The sequence below is a fragment of the Ornithorhynchus anatinus genome, chromosome 3, assembly GCF_004115215.2.
Source record: "Ornithorhynchus anatinus isolate Pmale09 chromosome 3, mOrnAna1.pri.v4, whole genome shotgun sequence".
NCBI lineage: Eukaryota > Metazoa > Chordata > Mammalia > Monotremata > Ornithorhynchidae > Ornithorhynchus > Ornithorhynchus anatinus.
Window position 1 is genome coordinate 128,989,731 of NC_041730.1, and position 19,320 is coordinate 129,009,050.

At 41.3% G+C, this 19,320-nt stretch overlaps 1 protein-coding gene across 1 annotated transcript in view; it reads right to left on the reverse strand.

Annotated features, from left to right (window-relative positions):
• Positions 1 to 7,122: 7,122 nt before the first annotated feature.
• Positions 7,123 to 19,320, reverse strand: part of VSTM4 (V-set and transmembrane domain containing 4) — a 115,886-nt gene continuing 103,688 nt past the window's right edge. Inside the window, exon 8 of the mRNA XM_029059200.2 lies at positions 7,123 to 8,996. Coding sequence (XP_028915033.1) covers positions 8,871 to 8,996 — 126 coding nt within the window. The 3' untranslated portion in view covers positions 7,123 to 8,870. The remainder of the gene's footprint in view (positions 8,997 to 19,320) is intronic.

Genomic DNA, 19,320 nt, shown 5'->3' on the forward strand with positions numbered 1-19,320 from the left:
CCTGGTTCACCTCATCTCTCTGGCTGTCCATTCTCAGTCTCCTTCGCGGGCTCCTTCTCCACCTCCTACCCCCTAACGGTGGGGGTCCCTCCAGGTTCAATTCTCAGTCCTCTTCTATTCTCCATCTATACTCACTCCCTTGGAGAACTCATTCGCTCCCATGACTTCAACTACTATCTCTATGTAGATGATACCCCAATCTACATCTTCTCCCCTGATCTCTCTCCCTCTCTCCAGGCTCGCACCTCCTTCTGCCTTTAAGACATCTCTACTTGGATGTCCGCCCATCACCGCAAACTTAACATGTCTCCTTATCTTCCCACACCCACCCTGTCCCCTCCCAGACCTTTCCATCCCTGTAGATAGCACCACCATCCTTCCTGTCTCACAATCCCTTAACCTTGGCATTATACTTGACTCCATTCTCTCATTCAACCCATATAATCAATCTGTCACAAATCCTGTCAGTCCCACCTACACATCACTAAAATCTACCCTTCCCTCTCCATCCAAACATGTAAATACAGTCTTTCATCTTATCCCTCCCAGATTACTGTATCAGCCTCCATGCTGACCTCCCAACCTCCTGCCTCTCCCCACTCGCGTCCATACTTCACTCCAATGCCTGGATCATCTTTGTTCAAAAAAGTTCAGGACATGTCACCCCTCTCCTCAAAAATCTCCAGTGGTTGTCCATCCACCTCTGTATCAAACAAAAAACTACTCACCATTGACTTCAAAACTCTCCATCACCTTGCCTTTTCTTACCTCACCTCCCTTCTCTTCTTCTACGTCTCATCCTGCACATTCTACTCCTCTGATTCTAACCTTCTCACTGTGCCTCGATGTCGCCTGTGTCACCGCTGACCCCTGCCCCACATCCTACCTCTGGCCTGGAACACCCTTCCTCCTCAAATCTACCAATTACTCTCCCCCCCTTCAAAGCCTTACTGAAGGCACATCTGCGCCAAAAGGCTTTCCCAGACTAAGCCCCATTTTTCCTCATCTCCCACTCCCTTCTGCATCATCCTGACTTGTTCCCTTTTTTCTCCCCTCACACCATCCCATAGCACTTATGTATAGATCTGTCATTTTATTTATTTCTATTGATGTCTCTTTATCTGTACTGATGTCTGTCTCCTCGCCTCTAGACTGTGAGCTTGTTGTGGGCGGGGATTGTCACTCTTTATTGTTGTATTGTACTTTCCCAAGTGCTTAATACAGTGCTCTGCACACAGCAAGCGCTGAATAAATACGATTGAATCAAAGAATGAATAAGGCTGTGAGGTCAGCAAGAAGGCTATTTCAGTAATCAAGGTGGAATAGGATAAGTACTTGGATGAATGTGGAAGCAATTTGAATATGAGTGTTGAATAAGATGAATCAAGGATAATACAGTGATGGACCTGTGCGACAGAAAGGATGGTAGTGTTTTCTACAGTAATGGGAAAATCAGTGACTGTTCTAATCCTGGCTCTGCCATTTGTCCGCTGTGTTTCCTTGGGCAAATTATTTAATTTTCTGTGCTTCAGTTACCTCATCTGTAAAATAGGGATTATAAAGTGAGTCCCTAACAAGATTAACTTCTATCTAACCCAGACTTAAAACAGTGCTACTCTCCAGTGCTTAACAAACACCACATCCCTATCGCTGTAAATTAGGACGCTAACCTATGGAAGTCTTTAAGAAACAGTGACATCTCAAGATAAAACTTTCTTTAAGATGCTTTTCTGATCAATATCTGTCTTTAATGCCCTTCTTCCAATACCTTAGTGAAGTGAAGAGGACTGAATTAACCAAAAGAGAATCCACTTCTGCATGACCACTTTGGATTTACCAACTTCCTCTTTGGGGACTGCAAAGGGTTCAAAGTAAGGGTGTTCAGCATTAGTAATGATTGAGTTATTTGTTAAGTGCTTATTATATTCCAAGCATTTCATTAAGTTGATGGGGTAGATGCAGTATAATCAGGTCCCACATGGGATTACAGAGTAAAAAAGCGAGAAGGGGTATTGAATCCTTATTTTGCAAATAAAGGGAACTGGGGCAACAGAGCAGATAAAGTGACTTGCCCAAGTTCACACAGCAGGTAAATGGTGGAATCAGGATTAGAATTCAGGAGCTCTGACTTCCAAGTTCGTGCTGTTTCCACTAGGCCTTGCCAAATCTATTTAAAATAATGGTTTGGGATTCTCTGTAGATTTGAGAGTCACCTATCGATAAAGGTGCAGTCAGGGAGGGTATAATATGGAAGTCACAGCTGTAGATAATGAAGGAGCAGAGTGGACAAAATTAACAATCCACCCACTATACCACACCATTCAGGAATCAGGGAACCCCCAAAACCCGGAAACTTTTGTTTGGGCTGGACCTGGAAAGATGGCTTGCCCTATGCTGTATCTGGGGAAAATGAGCAAGAATTTCTATCTCAAAGACCTTCCAGTGCATGGATATGTTTTCACCATCAGCATCATCATCTTCAACCCAAAAGGAGAGTGACCTATTAGAAATAACATTGGTCTAGAAGTCAGAGGTTCTGGGTTCAAATCCAAGTTCTGTCAGTTGCCTGCAGGGTGACCTTAGGCAAGTCCCTTAACTTCCCTATGTCTCATTTGGTTCATCTGTGAAGTGGGGATTCAATGCCTGTTCTTCCTCCAGTCAGATTGTGAGGCTCATATGGGACTGGGTGTGTTCAACCTGATTTAACTTGTATCCACTTATATCTACTTGCAGTGCTTAGAACAGTGCTTATATACATAGAAGTCAGCCAGTGAATCATATTTAGTGAGTGTTTACTGTGTGCAGAGTACTGTACTAAGCGCTTGGGAAAATACAGGGTAATATAACTCACATATCCTTCCCACAATAGACTTACCATCTAGAGGGGGAGACAGACAGTATAAAGAAATGAATTATAGATACATATATAACTGCTCTGGGGCTCAGACTGGGCAGTAAATAAAAGGAGCAAGTGAAGGTGGGACAGAAGGGAGTGGGAGAAGAGGAAAGGAGAGCTAATTCCGGGAGGGCCTCTTGGAGGAGATGTGCCGTCAGTAAGGTTTGGAAAGGGGGAGAGTAATTGTCCGTCATATGAGGAGGGAACGCATTTCAGGCCAGAGGCAGGATGTGGGCGAGAGGTCAGCGGGAAGATAGATGAGATCGAGGTACGGTGAGAAGGTTAGCATTAGAGGAATGAGGTGTGCAAGTTTAGTTACAGTAGGAGAGTGGTGAGGTAGGAGGGGGCAAGGTGATTGAGTGCTTTAAAGACAATGGTGAGGGGTTTCTGTTTGCAGGAGTGGATGGGCAACCACTGGAGGTTCTTGAGGAGTGGGGAAACATGGCCTGAATGCTTTTGTAGAAAAATAATCTGGGCAACAAAAGGAAGTATGGACTGGAGTAGGGAGAGACAGGAGGTTGGGAGATCAGCAAGGAGGCTGATGCAGTAGTCAAGTTGGGATAGGAGTTCAGCGTGGCTCAGAGGAAAGAGCCCGGGCTTGGGAGTCAGAGGTCATGGGTTCGAATTCCGGATCTGCCACTTGTCAGCTGTGTGACTGTGGGCAAGTCCCTTAACTTCTCTGTGCCTCGGTTACCTCATATGTAAAATGGGGATGAAGACTATGAGCCTCACGTGGGACAATCTGATTACCCTGTATCTACCCCAGCACTTAGAAAAGTGCTCTGCACATAGTAAGCGCTTAACAAATACCAACATTACTATTGATTAGACTGTAAGCCCGTCAGTGGGCAGGACTGTCTCTATGTGTTGCCGATTTGTACATTCCAAGTGCTTAGTACAGTGCTCTGCACATAGTAAGTGGTCAATAAATACTACTGAATGAATGATTGGAATAAAGTAGTAGCAGTTTGGATGGAGAGGAAAGGGTGGATTTTAGAGATGTTCTAAAAGTTCAACTGAGCATTTAATACCATAGTAATGACACATTGTAAGTGCTTAAATATGGCAACAATAATAATAATAATAATATTAGTATTTGTTAAGTGCTTACTATGTGCAGAGCACTGTTCTAAGCACTGGGGTAGACACAGTGGAATCAGGTCGTCCCATGTTAGGCTCACAGTTGATCCCCATTTTACAGATGAGGGAACTGAGGCACAGAGAAGTTAAGTGACTTGCCCACAGTCACACAGCTGACAAGTGGCAGGGCTGGAAGTCGAACCCATGACCTCTGACTCCGAAGCCCAGGCTCTTTCCACTGAGCCACGCTGCTTCCCCAATGATGATTATAATGATTATGATAACAATACAAATGTAATAAAGCAACTCTATGATAAATCTCTACAGCTGGTGTGCATTGAAAATTATTTCCTGCACCCACTGCAGTCCTTACTGAAGCTCTCAGGGGCAGGGGGTGGGCTTGACCAAGGATAGATCGGGGGGTCAGTGGATGTGTTCTGACTATAAGGGGTGAGCAGTCGTCATCATTGTGGTGGCTACTTGGACCTTCTTCAACCTCCAGGGCAGGTTCCTAACAGAACGTGTGTCAAGTCTCTCTTCTCCCATCTCCTCTGTGTTGTCCTTGCACTTTGATTTGCCCCTTTTATTCACCTCTCTTTCAGCCTCACAGAACTTACGTATAGATCCCTAATACAGTTGTTTATATTAATCTGTTTATATTAATTAAAATTGTTAATTTTATACAATATAAGCAATTTTAATATATGTAAATATATATGGTCTAGAGGGGGATTATAATACATAGCCTCTGGCTATATATATATATATATAGAGAGAGAGAGAGAGAGAGGCTATGTATTATAATCCCCCTCTAGATTTATAAGCTCATTCTGGGCGGGGAATGGATCTACCAAGTCTGTTATATTGTACTCTCCCAGGCACTTAGTACAGTGGCCTGAACACAGTAAGTGCCCAGTAAATATGTTTGACAACTAATAATCATTCTTAGTTAATCATCTGGAATAATAATAATTATGATAACAGTATTTGTTAAGCTTTTACCATGTTCCAGGCACTGGTCTAAGCAAGGGGTAGGTAAAAGACAATCAGGTTAGATACAGTCTCTGAGGCACAGAGAAGTTAATTGAATTGCCCAAGGTTACACAGCAGACAAATGGAGCCAGGATTAGAACTCACGACCTTCTGACTCGCAGGCCCATGCTTTATCCACTAGGCCATTCTGCCAGACTTTTGAGTGTGTATAGAGCTACCCAGGTATATGATACTGATGCTCTTCATGTGGCCTTTCAGTATCTTTTGAAAGCTGGACTGACTGACCATGATCTCCCATAGATGTCTTGGGTTCACAGCCAAAGTCATTGGCACATAATAGTCCAACATGATACTTTCAAGGATTTCAGATAATAGTTACAATTTGTTGATCTGGAATATTTTCCTGGGCCCAGAAATGCTTTCCTATCATGTCCTTCAGCGAGGGAAAGATTGAATCCCACTCCTCAAAGAGCACGGGCTTGGGAGTCAGAGGTCATGGGTTCTAATCCCGGTTCCACCACCTATCTGCCATGTGACCATGGACAAGCCACTTCACTTCTCTGTGCCTCAGTGACCTCAACTGTAAAATGGGGATTAAGACTGAGAGCCCCACGTGGGACAACCTGATCACCTTGTATCCCCAGAGCTTAGAACAAAGCTTTGCACATAGTAAGTGCTTAACAAATGCCATCATTATTATTATTATCAAAGGCCCCCAGAAGTGACCTCGGGTAGTTTGACCACGGTTCCTTCTCTCCAGCCACAGAGGAAATGTTTGATCCTAAGGAATGAAACTAAAACTACTGTGAATCCTTCTTTTGTTTCCTTGCTGATTTAGAATGACTCATGTGGTAAAATGAGCTCTAAACTGACAATATGAATACACAAAATACCTAAGATTTGAATACAAATTGACAGCCAAATTTCTTAGAAGCTGAAACAATTCTGACTTAAAATATTGGGTGTTTCATGAGATATTGTGTAGAAACACTACATGCTTCAGTGTTTAAAAAGGCAGTGTCCCTTTGACCCTGAAATGTTGTAAGGTCAAATTCTGGAAGCCTAGCATGAACAATCAATCAATCAGTGGTATTTATTGAGCACTTACTTTGAGCTTATCAGCGTACTAAACACTTGGGAAAGAAGTACGATACAACAGAGTTGGTAGACATAAGCCCTGCCAACAAAAAACTGACAGTCTACCGTGGTAACCCACGGCAAAGTTTTTTTTGTGTTTCCACCACTAGCTCCTTTCCCATCTCTTCATACAAAATGCCTAGGTCAAGGGGAATAGCTGGATCCCTGAATTTATTACATTTGCAAGGCTTCCGCAATACACACTTCCCCTTCCTCTTTTCAAACATGATGAACGGCTGCTCTACAAAAGACTTGAGTTTTAATGTTGCCTCTCCTCACAGCCTGAAAGAACTCTATAGGAAATGGAATGAGATGAGAAACTGGCTCCCAAATGATGCATTTTATAAGAAAACAAGACAAGAGGAGTGATATGGCCTTGTGGAAAGAGCACGGGCTCAAGAGTCAGAGGCGTTAGGTTCTAATCCTGGCTCCTCAACTTGGTGGCCGTTTGACCTAGGGCAAGCCACTTAACCCTTCTGGGCCTCAGTTTCTTGATCTGTAAAATGGGGATTTGATATTTGTTCTCCTTCCTACTTAGACTGTCAGACAGGAACTGTGTCGAATTTGATTAATGCAGCACTTAGAACAGTGCTCAACGTAATAATTCATAATAATTATGGTATTTGTTAAGCACTTACTATGTCCCAGGCACAATACTAAGTGCTGTGGTGAGTGCAAGAAAATTAGATTGGACACAATCCCTGTCCCATGTGGAACTCATGGTCTCAGTCTCCATTTTATAGATGAAGTAAGTGAAGTGAAGTGATTTGCCCAAGGTTGCACACTAAGTGGCAGAAATGGGATTTGAACTCATGATCTTCTGAATCCGAAGCCCATGCTCTATACACTACAACATGCTGGTTAAAAAAATCCCAATAATAATAAAAATAAGCGTATTTTTGTTAGATGATTGGAGCTATATGGTAGCAATCAAAAACATTTATTAAACACCAACTGTGGGTAGAGGACTATACTAAGTACGTAGGAGAGCAGACGAAAGAAAAATCATAATCACCTTTCTTAGTGAGTTGGTATCCTTTATTTAAATTTAGCTAACAAAAAAGGTAATGATCTAAACTAAGTAGAGAAGTAACGTAGTGTATATTTTGTGATATGGTAAATAGTCAACCTGAAGTTATATAGTTCTCCAAATTCCTGGATAAATTCCCTTAGGCTTTATTCCAATGGCCAGGAACCATTATTGAGATCTTGAAAGTAGGGTGACTTGTTTTCATTCTCTTGTGTAAATAAGGAAAGCACTGAAGGAGACGTAAAGATGGGTGCATTATACATATATTTACACTATATACATAGATCGTTACATAGCTGATAAGCTCCGTTTACATAAGCATCAGAAAATATCATGTGGAGAGTCCAGATTTTAGGACCATCATTTTCAGGAATTAATTTTTCTAGAATTAAAATCCCAGCTCTTGATTCCATATTCTACCATCCTCTCTCACAGAATAATCACAAGATGCTGGTAAAGGAGGTTTGGCTCAAAGTGACTATAAACAGAAATCACACATTTTTTCAAAGGGGGCATGAAAACAATTTTAGCATACAAATAGTAATATGTCATATTTATATGGACTCTCTCATCCAAAGATATCTAAGGATTTTCCAGAACATTAATATGTTTGTCCTCAGACCTTCATTCATTCAATTGCATTTATTTAGTGCTTATTGTGAGCAGAACATACTAAACCCTTGGGAGAGTTCAATATAACAATAAACAGACACATTCCTTGCCCACAGCTGTGACGTGGGTGGTGCTATACCCATTTTACAGAAGGTAAAAATCAAGGACCAGAAAAAAAGAAAGACTTGCCTAAAGGTCACACAATGAGTCCCTGTGAAGAATGGGAATCAAATCTGCTCTTCCTAGCTCCCACCCAACGTCTTGCTCATTAAACCCATGCTGCCTAAATGTTTCCCATTTCGGTGGTTGCCGTCTTGGATTTCAACAGGAATGCTCCCAAATTCCAGTATTTTGGGCATGTGAGCACTATCCTCAGCTTGGGAGCACACTTGTACATGTGTGAAATCAAAGATGACAGTATGAAAAATGCAAAGGTACGTCTTGAAGCCAACCAGCGTGGCCAGAATCCAACCAAACGTCACCAGAATACCACCCAGCACCAGTTAGGAAGCACTGCTCTAAAGGCTGTTGGTTCTCTGAGTGTTATTCATGAAGGTTGCTGGATGTGTTCAGAACAATGGACAATATCTTAAGTAAATATTTGAACATGACCTTAGTAGCTACTAGATCCTATGTCAACCTTATCTGATCCTCTTAGAATCAATATTATTTATCAACTATCTGATGCTTTAATATGCATCAACAGTGCCTCTACTTGTAGGTTACAGGATTGAGAACATTGCATACAGGAAATGTAAGCAATATAGTCTCACCATTTAGAAAGTACCACGGAAGACATTAAGGCCCTGGCTTGGGGAAAAAAAAAAGAAAAACACAAAAGAAAGCCGATCTTTCTTGCTTAAAGATGTTGAAAAAGACCACTGGTGAGAGTTTGGAGCAATCATGCGTCTTACAGGGGATTCACTCTGTGAGTATTTCTCCTGGTTATTTTTCAGAGGCTAATTTTGTGCCTGCTTCCATCTTTTAAATCAAACTAGCAAGAGTTTCCAGAAGATATAGAAGTGCAGTAAAAAAATAAGGCCTTTGTTTTTGCAATTTCATAAATAACAGCATGGTCAGTATTAAATACAACATTTACATAAAGCACGAACAAATGTGAGGTTACAGCTTGTTTTCTTCAAAGAGGATCTGAGCATAAACCGTATTGGTGGGACTGCCTTTGGTCACTTGGTGTGGCTTAATCAGCTCCAGTTCAGCATAAGTTAGATTTTCCTCCGTAATTTTTGGCTGCAAAACATGAACACAATACACGTTACAGATGATTTGTCTCTGGAACTGTGGGCCCAGAAGATTTGTAGTCCTCCAAATCCCCTCTGTCCTTTCAATCTCCACGTTTGACAGTGCTTGGCACATAGTAAGAACTTAACAAATTCCATCATTATTATCATTATTATTATTTAATCATTTTAATGTCCAACTGCCCACACTGTCATCTAAAATATTTGGGGGAGCTGATTGCATGTCTTAAAAACAATGGTAAGTAGTTTCCATTTGATAGATGGATGGGCAATCAGAGAAGGTTTTTTGAGGAGTGGGGAGTTGTGGATTGAATGCTTTTTTTTAGAGAAATGATTCAGGCAGTAGATTGAAGAATGGACTAGAGAGGGGAGAGTCTGGGAGAACAACAAGGAGGCCAGTGCAGCAGTTGAGGTGGGATATGATGATGGTGTTTGTTAAGCACTTACTTACTCCAAGCACTGTTCTGAGCACTGATGTAGATAAAAGGGCATCAGGTTGTCCCATGTGGGGCTCACAATTTTAATCTCCATTTTACAGATGACGCTCTTGGAAGTGACATGCCCAAAGTCACACAGCAGACAAATGGCGCATAGTAAATTCTTAGCAAATACCGTTTAAAATAAAAGAACATTAAAGAACAAAAAGAGCATAGCTCTGGGAATTGGAAGACCAGGGTTTTATTCCTGGCTTTGCAAACTGGGGACTGCCTTCTGGGTCTCTGCCCCAAAAGGTGAAGGATTCTATAAGAATCACCTAGGGCATTCTGGGAGAAGATCAGGAAAATTATGCTGGCTGATGTGAGTGGTGAAGGTAATAATAATATTTATGGTATTTGTTAAATGCTTACTCTGTGCCAGACACTGTACTAAGCGCTGGGTTAGATACAAGGAAATCAGGTTGGACACAGTCCCTATCCCACGTGGGACTCACAGTCTCAATCCCCATTTTACAGATGAGGTAACTGAGGCTCAGAGAAGTGAAGTGATTTGCCCAAGGTCACACAGTGGACAAATGTCCACCTCCTCTATCAATCAGTGGTATTTATTGAATGCTTACCATGTGCAGAAAATTTTACTAGGTGCCTGGGAGAGTCAAAATACAACAGAGTTGATAAGCACGTTCCCTGCCCACAGTGAGCTTACAGTCTAGAGGGTGAGACAGACATTAAAATGTCTATTCTGTAATCTCACTGCGGGCAAGGAAGGTGTCTACCAACTCTGCTGTAGTGGGCTCTCCTGGGCACTTAATACAGTGCTCTGCAACAGTAAATGCTCAATAAATACCATTGATGATATGAATAAATAATATAGGAAAACTATGTAAGAACTGCGGAGCTGAGGGCAGGCTGATTACCAAATTCATTCACTCAATCATATTTATTGAGCACTTACTGTGTGCGGAGCACTGTATTAAGCCCTTAGAAAGTATAATTCAGCAACAGAGACAATCCCTGCCCACAATGGGCACACATTCTAGAAGGGGGGAGGCAGGCATCAAAACAAGTAAACAGGCAAATGCCCAAAGGGTATGGATTCAAATGCTACCAGGACAACAGCCTTTGAGAAGCAGCGTGGCTCCGTGGAAAGAGCATGGGCTCTGGAGTCAGAGCTCATGAGTTCGAATCCCAGCTCTGCCACCTGTCAGCTGTGTGACTGTGGACAAGTCACTTAACTTCTCTGTGCCTCAGTTACCTCATCTGTAAAATGAGGATGAAGACTGTGAGCCCCACGTGGGACAACCTGATTCCCCTGTGTCTACCCCAGCGCTTAGAACAGTGCTCTGCACATAGTAAGCGCTTAACAAATACCAGCATTATTATTATTATGCTTAGCATCAGCAGTTTGCTACAGGCATTTTAGGAGCAATTGCACATTATACGCACTTGACTAAGAGATGCCCATTTACCTGCCTAATTCCTTGTTGTGCTCTGTGCCCCAGCAGACACATGGTTTGTGGGGAAGTGAGAGGGTGAGTGACTCTGTGAAAAGCAACGAAGCAGTGTGGCCTAGAATAATAATAATGATGGCATTTGTTAAGCACTTACTATGTGCTAAGCACTGTTCTAAGCGCTGGGGTAGATACAAGATAATCAGGTTGTCCCACGTGGGGCTCACAGGCCCACTTTACTCCATTTTACAGATGGGGTAATCGAGCCACAGAGAAGTTAAGTGGCTTGCCCAAAGCCACACAGCTGACAAGTGGCAGAGGCGGCATTAGAACTCACGACCTCTGACTCCCAAACCTGTGCTCTTTCCACTAAGCCACAAGGGCCTGGGAGTCAGAGGACCTTGTTCTAATCCCAGATCTGCCACTTGTCTGCTGTGTGACCTTGGTCAAGTCATTTAACTTTTCTTTTCCCCAGTTACCTCATCAGTAGAGTGAGGATTAAGACTGTGAGCCTCATGTGGGACAAGGATTGTGTCCAACCTGACAATCTTGTGCCTGGCATAGCATTTAGTAGAGTATGTGGCACATAGAAAGCATTTAATAAATACCATCGAAAAAAAGAAAAAGAAAAAAACTAACAAAACAGCAATTCCTTTGCAGAGATTCTCAGGCTTGAAGTATTCATTCATTCTATAGTATTTATTGAGCACTTACTAGATGCGGAACACTCTACTAAGCGCTTGGAATGTACAATTCGGCAACAGATAGAGACAATTCTTGCCCAGTAATGGGCTCACAGTCTAAAAGGGGGAGAAAGACAGCAAAGCAGAACAGAACAAAACGAAACAGGTAGTCTGGTGACAAAACAAGTATCGGGACCAAGGCTGATCTATGGTTTTCAATGAGAGACTATATCATCATCCTTTTATATATACAAATAATATCTACTTTTGTGTGTGTACCTGTTTATACCAAGAGAGAGAGTGATGTTTTTTATTTTCAAGATGGTATCACTGTCAGGGAGAATTCTCTTCTAGCAAACATTCATCTTCATGTGGTTTCACTGAAGCAGAGGATTTTCATCACTGTTCCTGTCTGTTACTTCACTTTAAGGACCAATATACATCCAGTTCTATAATACAGAAGGTGTGTATCACGGAAAGGTTGTGTTGTAACGTTCACCATACCTGACGATGCACCGATGCACCGTTTCTTCCGAAATTGCACTGTGTTGTATGCAGATGGACTCATTTTGTGGGCTGAAAGCTCCCTAATTCTAAAACAATATTCTAGCCCAAAGGTATAATGAAAATATGCATTGTGACAGACCTGAGTGTATCATGTTTGATGGTATTAGTTATTCTATGATCAAGATTTCTGCCAAGAATAGTAATATTATCACATTTATTGTTTGCTATATGCTCTACACTGGAATTTCTACAAGATAATCAGAAAAAGTCCAATCTGTCCCAAATGAGGCTCACAATCTTAGAAGGGGTAGAGCAAGAATTTTCTTCCCATTTTAAAGAAGAAGGATCTGGAGAATAGAAAGGTTAAAAGAGTTACTCAAGATCACCCAGCAGGCCAGTGTCCTAGCTGAATTTAGAACAAAGTTTTCCTTGCCTTTCCAGTCTCATGTAAGTTCCACTAGGCCAGAAAATTCATTCTTTATAGTGGTTCACTTAACTCTGCCAGAATGTAGATTTTCACTATTTCTTTTGCTTAGAACATGATGACTGAATTAGAAAATATTCTACTTTCATTCAATTGTTTATATTGAGCACTTACTGTATTCAGAACTCTGTACTAAGCACTGGGAAGAGTATCATATAACAATAAATAGACACATTCCCTGCCCACGATGAAATCACAGTCTAGAGGGAGAGACAAACATCAATATAAATAAATAAATTACAGATATGTACGTAAGTGCTGTGGGGCTGGGAAGCGGGGATGAATGAAGGTTGCCAGTGAACATTTTGCCTGGTTGCAGCATCACTATGTGTGAGAAATGGTTGTGCAAACATATAGCACTGGACCCTGGGTGAGCACCAAAATACCAATTTTTCTTGAACACTGGGCTCGGCAAAAAACTCAGTACTTGTCATATAGCAGGTGTTTAACAAATACCACAATCATCATTGCTATTATTTTTATTATTTGTATTATCATCATCATCACAGATTTGTGAAGATGCAATGTGGACGATGCATGCCTGCTGCATAAATGAAAGGCACTCTTCACGGTTGATTTCAGTCTGATTCCAAATATATTTTCCCAATATGTCCACAACTCCTTGATACTCTTAATCTGGTTTCATTAGCTGTTCAGTTATGTTCAGGCTGAGTTGAATGAGGCAAACATTTCCCTCAGGACAAAATTGTTTAGATGGAGATTTTTACAGCCCCTATGCTTTTCATCTATATAGAAGTGGAGAGGTGGAGAAAGGGGGTGAACAAGTGGCCAATCAATCATATATACTGAGCGCTTAACTGTGTGCAGAGCACAGTTCTACGCACTCGTACTAAACCATCAATTAGGAACTTCTACCTGGTAAAGTGCCCTCAATTCAGCGGAATAGATGGATATGAAGTGAAACAAGGGAGGGAACCAATTCAGCCATCAAGAATTTGCCAGGAATCTTTTTCACTCGATCAGATCCAGCCAAAGTACTCCTGGGCTGTCAGGTGGAAAACTTGAATAGACACCTGCTCTGGACATTTTTCACGGTTTCGAGTAGTCAGAAGTCAGTCTCGCTTTCTGGTTGTACTTCAAAAGAATCATTCTTGTTGAGGTTCAGTATTCCTTGGGGATGTTTCTAGTTGATAACTGGCTTCATTTTATCACTGAATTTGTGATATAGCAGAAAATGACATCTACTCAGTGAAATTTTTATTTTCTTAAATTAAGGTTTGAAAAGAGGTATGGAGAGGGAAATAGGTCTTATTCTGTTGAAAAACTGCATTCGTGCTTACAGCATTAGTAACACAGACTAAGCTGCCTAGCCACACTAGAACTGAATAATATTCTAATATTGCAACTAGCCGCTGATTTAGGGCCTGAAGCCAGAAAATAACCTTACAAATGAGGGCTGATCACTGCAGAATTTTAAAGTTATGGAAAGTCTTAGGCTGGAAACAGTTTTGCTTTGCTTTCTTCTGTCACAAATATTTACATAGCTTTTGCAAACTCAATTTCTCAAGTCCCAACTAAAAACCTGTTTGCATTGGGGTTTTTTTTTTTGGTTTAATTATATTTGATGTTATAATGTTTTCATTTAGAAATACCATGTGTCCTAAAATAGCCACCCAACACCCAACTCATGTAAATTTTAGAACCAAGATTTATGAAATCATATTGTCCAGGTGTTTTATTATGTTATTTCAAAATTGCATTGTTTTGGGGTGTAGATTATCTGTTTATTCTTACTTTATTCCATTATGTTTGGATATGAAAAATAACACTAGATTTCTCAATACAGGTCACTGGGCTGGCTGGGCTGATGTGTTGTTTTCATACATTTTTATGATGTTCCTATAGTAAACATAATTTAATAAAGCCAAAGCACACTAAATAAATAATTGCATCTAGAAAAGCAATAAAAACAAATAAAATTAGTACTTTCATAAGTGGAAAAGGTACTTCAATTACTGCTACAAGCAACAGCACACCATAAAATGTGTAGAATAATTTCCCTTATGCATATTTCTAGTATGTAATAATTTGATTGAAAATATGAGGAAACACACAAGAGGTTCAAAATTGTGAAGTGTATACAGTTTCCAACAAAAGATGTGTAATAACAGTGCCTGGAATCTTAAAGTATCTATCCTTCCTCTGAGCAGCACACTTGGCTATAGTTATCAACCATGTGTTTAATTACATTTCCCTGGCTCGTTCAGCTGAAAATAAATTCGTAATGGTCACCGATTGACAGCAAAGATATAATCCTAACCCCTCATCTCATCTATTTGTTGCATCATTTGATCGAGGTAAAATTTGGACCTACCTGAGGACTGTGACTATTATTTGCACAGGGATAAGTCCAAACTCATTGGCACCGTTATTAGAAGCAAAATCAGGACCAGAAAACTACAAGACAGTAACAGCGGGAATTGCAAGAATAATGTTAGATTCCCTACTTTGATGGCAATCCCTTGCTTCCTTGGCAAGGACTTGCCATGGTTCTTAGAATGTGAGCCAATAGACACGCTGACCCAGTAGACTGTGTCTAATTCTTGGTAATAATGATTATCGTTCAATCAGTGGTATTTATTGAGTGCTTACTGTATGCAGAAGACTGTATTAAGTGTCAAGTAATAATAATGTTGGTATTTTTTAAGTGCTTACTATGTGCAGAGCACTATTCTAAGTGCTGGGGTAGACACAGGGGAATCAGTTTGTCCCACGTGGGGCTCACAGTCTTAATCCCCATTTACTCTGTGTGTGTCTAATTACTGTGTGTGTGTACTGTGTGTCTAATTCTCGCAGTGATTATCATTTGATCATTGGTATTTACTGAGTGCTTACTGTATGAAGAGGACTGTACTAAGTGTTAAGGAAAGACAACAGAGTGGGTATACACGTTCCCCATTTTAGGCAGATATTGCAGTAGAGTGAAATTTGTTCTCCATTAGTAATAATAATCAGAGAATTTGTTAAGTGTTTACTATGTGCCAGGTCCATTAAAAGCTCTTCTAAAAATATGCTTTTAAATGGCAGTTGCTTAAGGAATTCCTGACACTTTTAGATTATTCATTCGGAAATCAGATCTACTTTTCCCGTGAACATTTTTTCAGGGAATAACTTAATTCCACTTGTTGTGCTTCATACAGAGTATTTGACTTGGATTTATTATGCAGCAGAAGAGAAATACACATCCTTCTTTCTACAGCAATACTTAGTGTATCTAGCTATTAAATGTTCAAATTTCCTTTTATTTAAAATGTCTCCTGCGTGTCCTTTTCAAGTATCCAATCCTAAAGACCCTGGGCTCTGAGCAGGAAGAAAGGCTGTTCTTGATATATCTCCTCTTACAATCTGGAACCTTGAGGAAGCCATGGATAAATCACTTCCTATTTCTGTCCCAGTGGTGGGGACCGGACGATGGGGATATGAGACCTGGGTAGATGATGTCATAAATAAGACTTCGCTGTGATTATTTGCTAAGTGCTAGGTGCTCAGCACTGTGCAAGTGCTAGGATAGCTATATTGCCATCATATCAAAGTCCCTGTCTCAGGTGGGGCTCATAGTCTAAGAAGTATATATGCATCTGTTAGACTGTCAGTCCCATTGAAGGAAGGGTGGAGTAGAAGGCAGTTGTTGCTGTCTAAACCATATGTATGATTATATATATATATATATATATACACATAAATATACATCTCTGTACATCTATATGTACATACGTATGCATGTGTGTGTGTGTGTGTGTGTGTATGGTAACTTAGATATATGTATATATGCCCGTACAAGGAAGCAAGAGAAGCAGCATGGGTTAGTGGAAAGAGCTTGGGCTTGGGAGTTAGAGGACATGGGTTTTAATCTCGACTCCAACACTTGTCTGCTGTTTGACACTTGAGCAAGCCATTTAACTTCTCGGTGACCCAGTTCCCTCATCTGTTAAATGGGGATGAAGACTTTGAGCCCCACGTGGGACAACCTCATCACCATGTATCTACCCCAGTGCTTAGCATGGTGCTTGGTACACAGTAACTGCTTAACAAATGCCAACATTATTATACCTGTATATTTGTATATATGACTTAGAAACAACAACCATTACTCACCACATGCTTTAAGGTAGTCATTCCTCTCTCTCTCTTTCCCTTCTACTTAATAATACTAATAATAATGTTGGTATTTGTTAAGCGCTTACTATGTGCAGAGCACTGTTCTAAGTGCCGGGGTAGATGCAGGGTAATCAGGTTGTCCCATGTGAGGCTCACAGTCTTAATCCCCATTTTACAGATGAGGTAACTGAGACCCAGAGAAGTTAAGTGACTTGCCCACAGTCACACAGCTGACAAGTGGCAGAGCCGGGATTCAATTAGACTTGCTCCTCTCCCACTACATCCCAGACTGCACACTTTGCTCCAGTGCAAACCTAGTCACGGTTTCTCACTGTCATTTATCCCACGTCAACTATTTTCTCCTTCCCTCGTTCCTGCCTGGACCTCCCTCCCATTTCATACCTGAGAGTCCACCACTCTCCCTACCTTCAAAACCTGCCTAAAATCACACTTCCTCCAAGAGGCCTTAAGACTAAACCCTTCATTTCCCCTAGCCATCCTCTCCACGGCATTGACTATGAACTTGACTGTTTATCCCCATAAGCATTTTGATACTCACCCCAGGCTCACAGGATTTATCAGACTAGTTTTCTACTCTCCTATTTCCCCTATCCCTAATCTATTATCATATCCCTTACCTGTTTTATTAATCTAGAGAAGCAGCATGGCTTAATGGAAAGAGCATGGGCTTGTGAGTCAGAGGTCATGGGTTCTAATCCCGACTCTGCCACTTATCAGCTCTGTGACTTGGGGCAAATCACTTAACTTCTCTGTGCCTCAGTTACCTCAGCTGTAAAATGGGGATTAAGACTGTGAGCCCCACGTGGGACAACCTGTTTACCTTGTATCTACCCCAGCACTTAGAACTGTGCTTGGCACACAGTTAGTCTTTAACAAATACCATCATTATTACGATTATTATTTTAACGTCTGTGTCCCCTTGAAGACGGTAGGCTCCTTGTAGGCAGGGTTTCTGCCTACCACCTCTGTTATATCGGACTGTACCCAAAAATAGTCAATAGGTAAGACAAGTAGGATTTCTCTTAAAGAATTTCCCTGATGAAAGCTGGACTCATCTGCTAGAGCACATAAAACCTAGTTTTTCTCTTGATCCATGTCTAATGTTGAACTGACGTGTAATTCAACCAAGGAACTTAAAAACATAGCCGGAGCTTGGGAGTCAGAGGTCATGGGTTCAAATCCCAGCTCTGCCACTTGTCAGCTGTGTGACTGGGCAAGTCACTTCACTTCTCTGTGCCTCAGTTCCCTCATCTGTAAAATGGGGATTAACTGTGAGCCTTATGTGGGACAATCTGATTAACCTGTACCTCCCCCAGTGCTTAGAACAGTGCTCTGCACATAGTAAGCACTTAACAAATACCAACCTTATTAAATCCCGGCTCTGCCACTTGTCAGCTCTGTGACTGTGGGCAAGTCACTTAACTTCTCTGGGCCTCAGTTACCTCATCTGTAAAATGGGGATTAAGACTGTGAACCTCATGTGGGACAACCTGATTACCTTGTATCTCCCCCAGCGCTTAGAACAGTGCTCTGCACATAGTAAGCGCTTAACAAATACCAAGATTATTATTATTAAAGAGAGACAATCCCTGTCTACAACGGGCTTACACTCTAGTACAGTATAACAGAGTTGATAGACATGTTCCCTGCTCACAATGAGTTTCCAGTCTAGAGGAGGAGACAGACAATATTAATATAACTATGTAAAAACTATAAATAATTTATGGCTATATACTTAGGAGTTGTGGGGCAGAGGGAAGGGTGAATAAATGGAGTGATTTCAAATTCCATGATCTCATGGGCTGTTGGTGAAGCCTTGGCAATTTCACAAGAAAAAATCTATAGACTTTCCGATATGAAATCAGTGCGTTAAGTTACCAACTAACATATGTATTATCAATCTGTTTAGAAGCTGAAACCTTTTTGAAGGTTACACAGAGGAACTGGCTAGTTTGCTTAAGATGATCACCTTACCCTAGCCCTCAAAGTAGGGGCATTTAGGGGCACAGATTGAGTGCAGCTGAAGATAATAATAATAATAATAATGTTGGTATTTGTTAAGCGCCTACTATGTGCTGAGCACTGTTCTAAGTGCTGGGGGAGATACAGGGTAAACAGGTCGTCCCACGTGAGGCTCACAGTTAATCCCCATTTTACAGATGAGGTAACTGAGGCACAGAGAAGTTAAGTGACTTGCCCACAGTCACACAGCAGACAAGTGGCAGAGCTGGGAGTCGAACTCATGACCTCTGACTCCGAAGCCCAGGCTCTTTCCACTGAGCCACACTGCTTCTCAGTGAAGCAGAGAAGAATGAGGGGTAGAATGGCCTAGAGGAAAGAGCACCAGCCTGTGAGTAGGAGAACAGTTGTTCAAATCCTCGCTCCATCACTTGTCTGCTGTGTGACCTTGGGAAAGTCACTTAACTTCTCTTTGCTTCAGTTTCCTCATCTGTTAAATGAAGATCAAGACTGAGAGCCCCAAGTGGGACATGGGCCATGTTCAACTAGATTAGCTTTCTACCCAGTGCTTAGTATGGTGTCTGGCACATAGTAAGCACTTAACAAATGCCATAAAAAATTATGAAATCTAAAGAAGGTTTTTCAGGTCTAT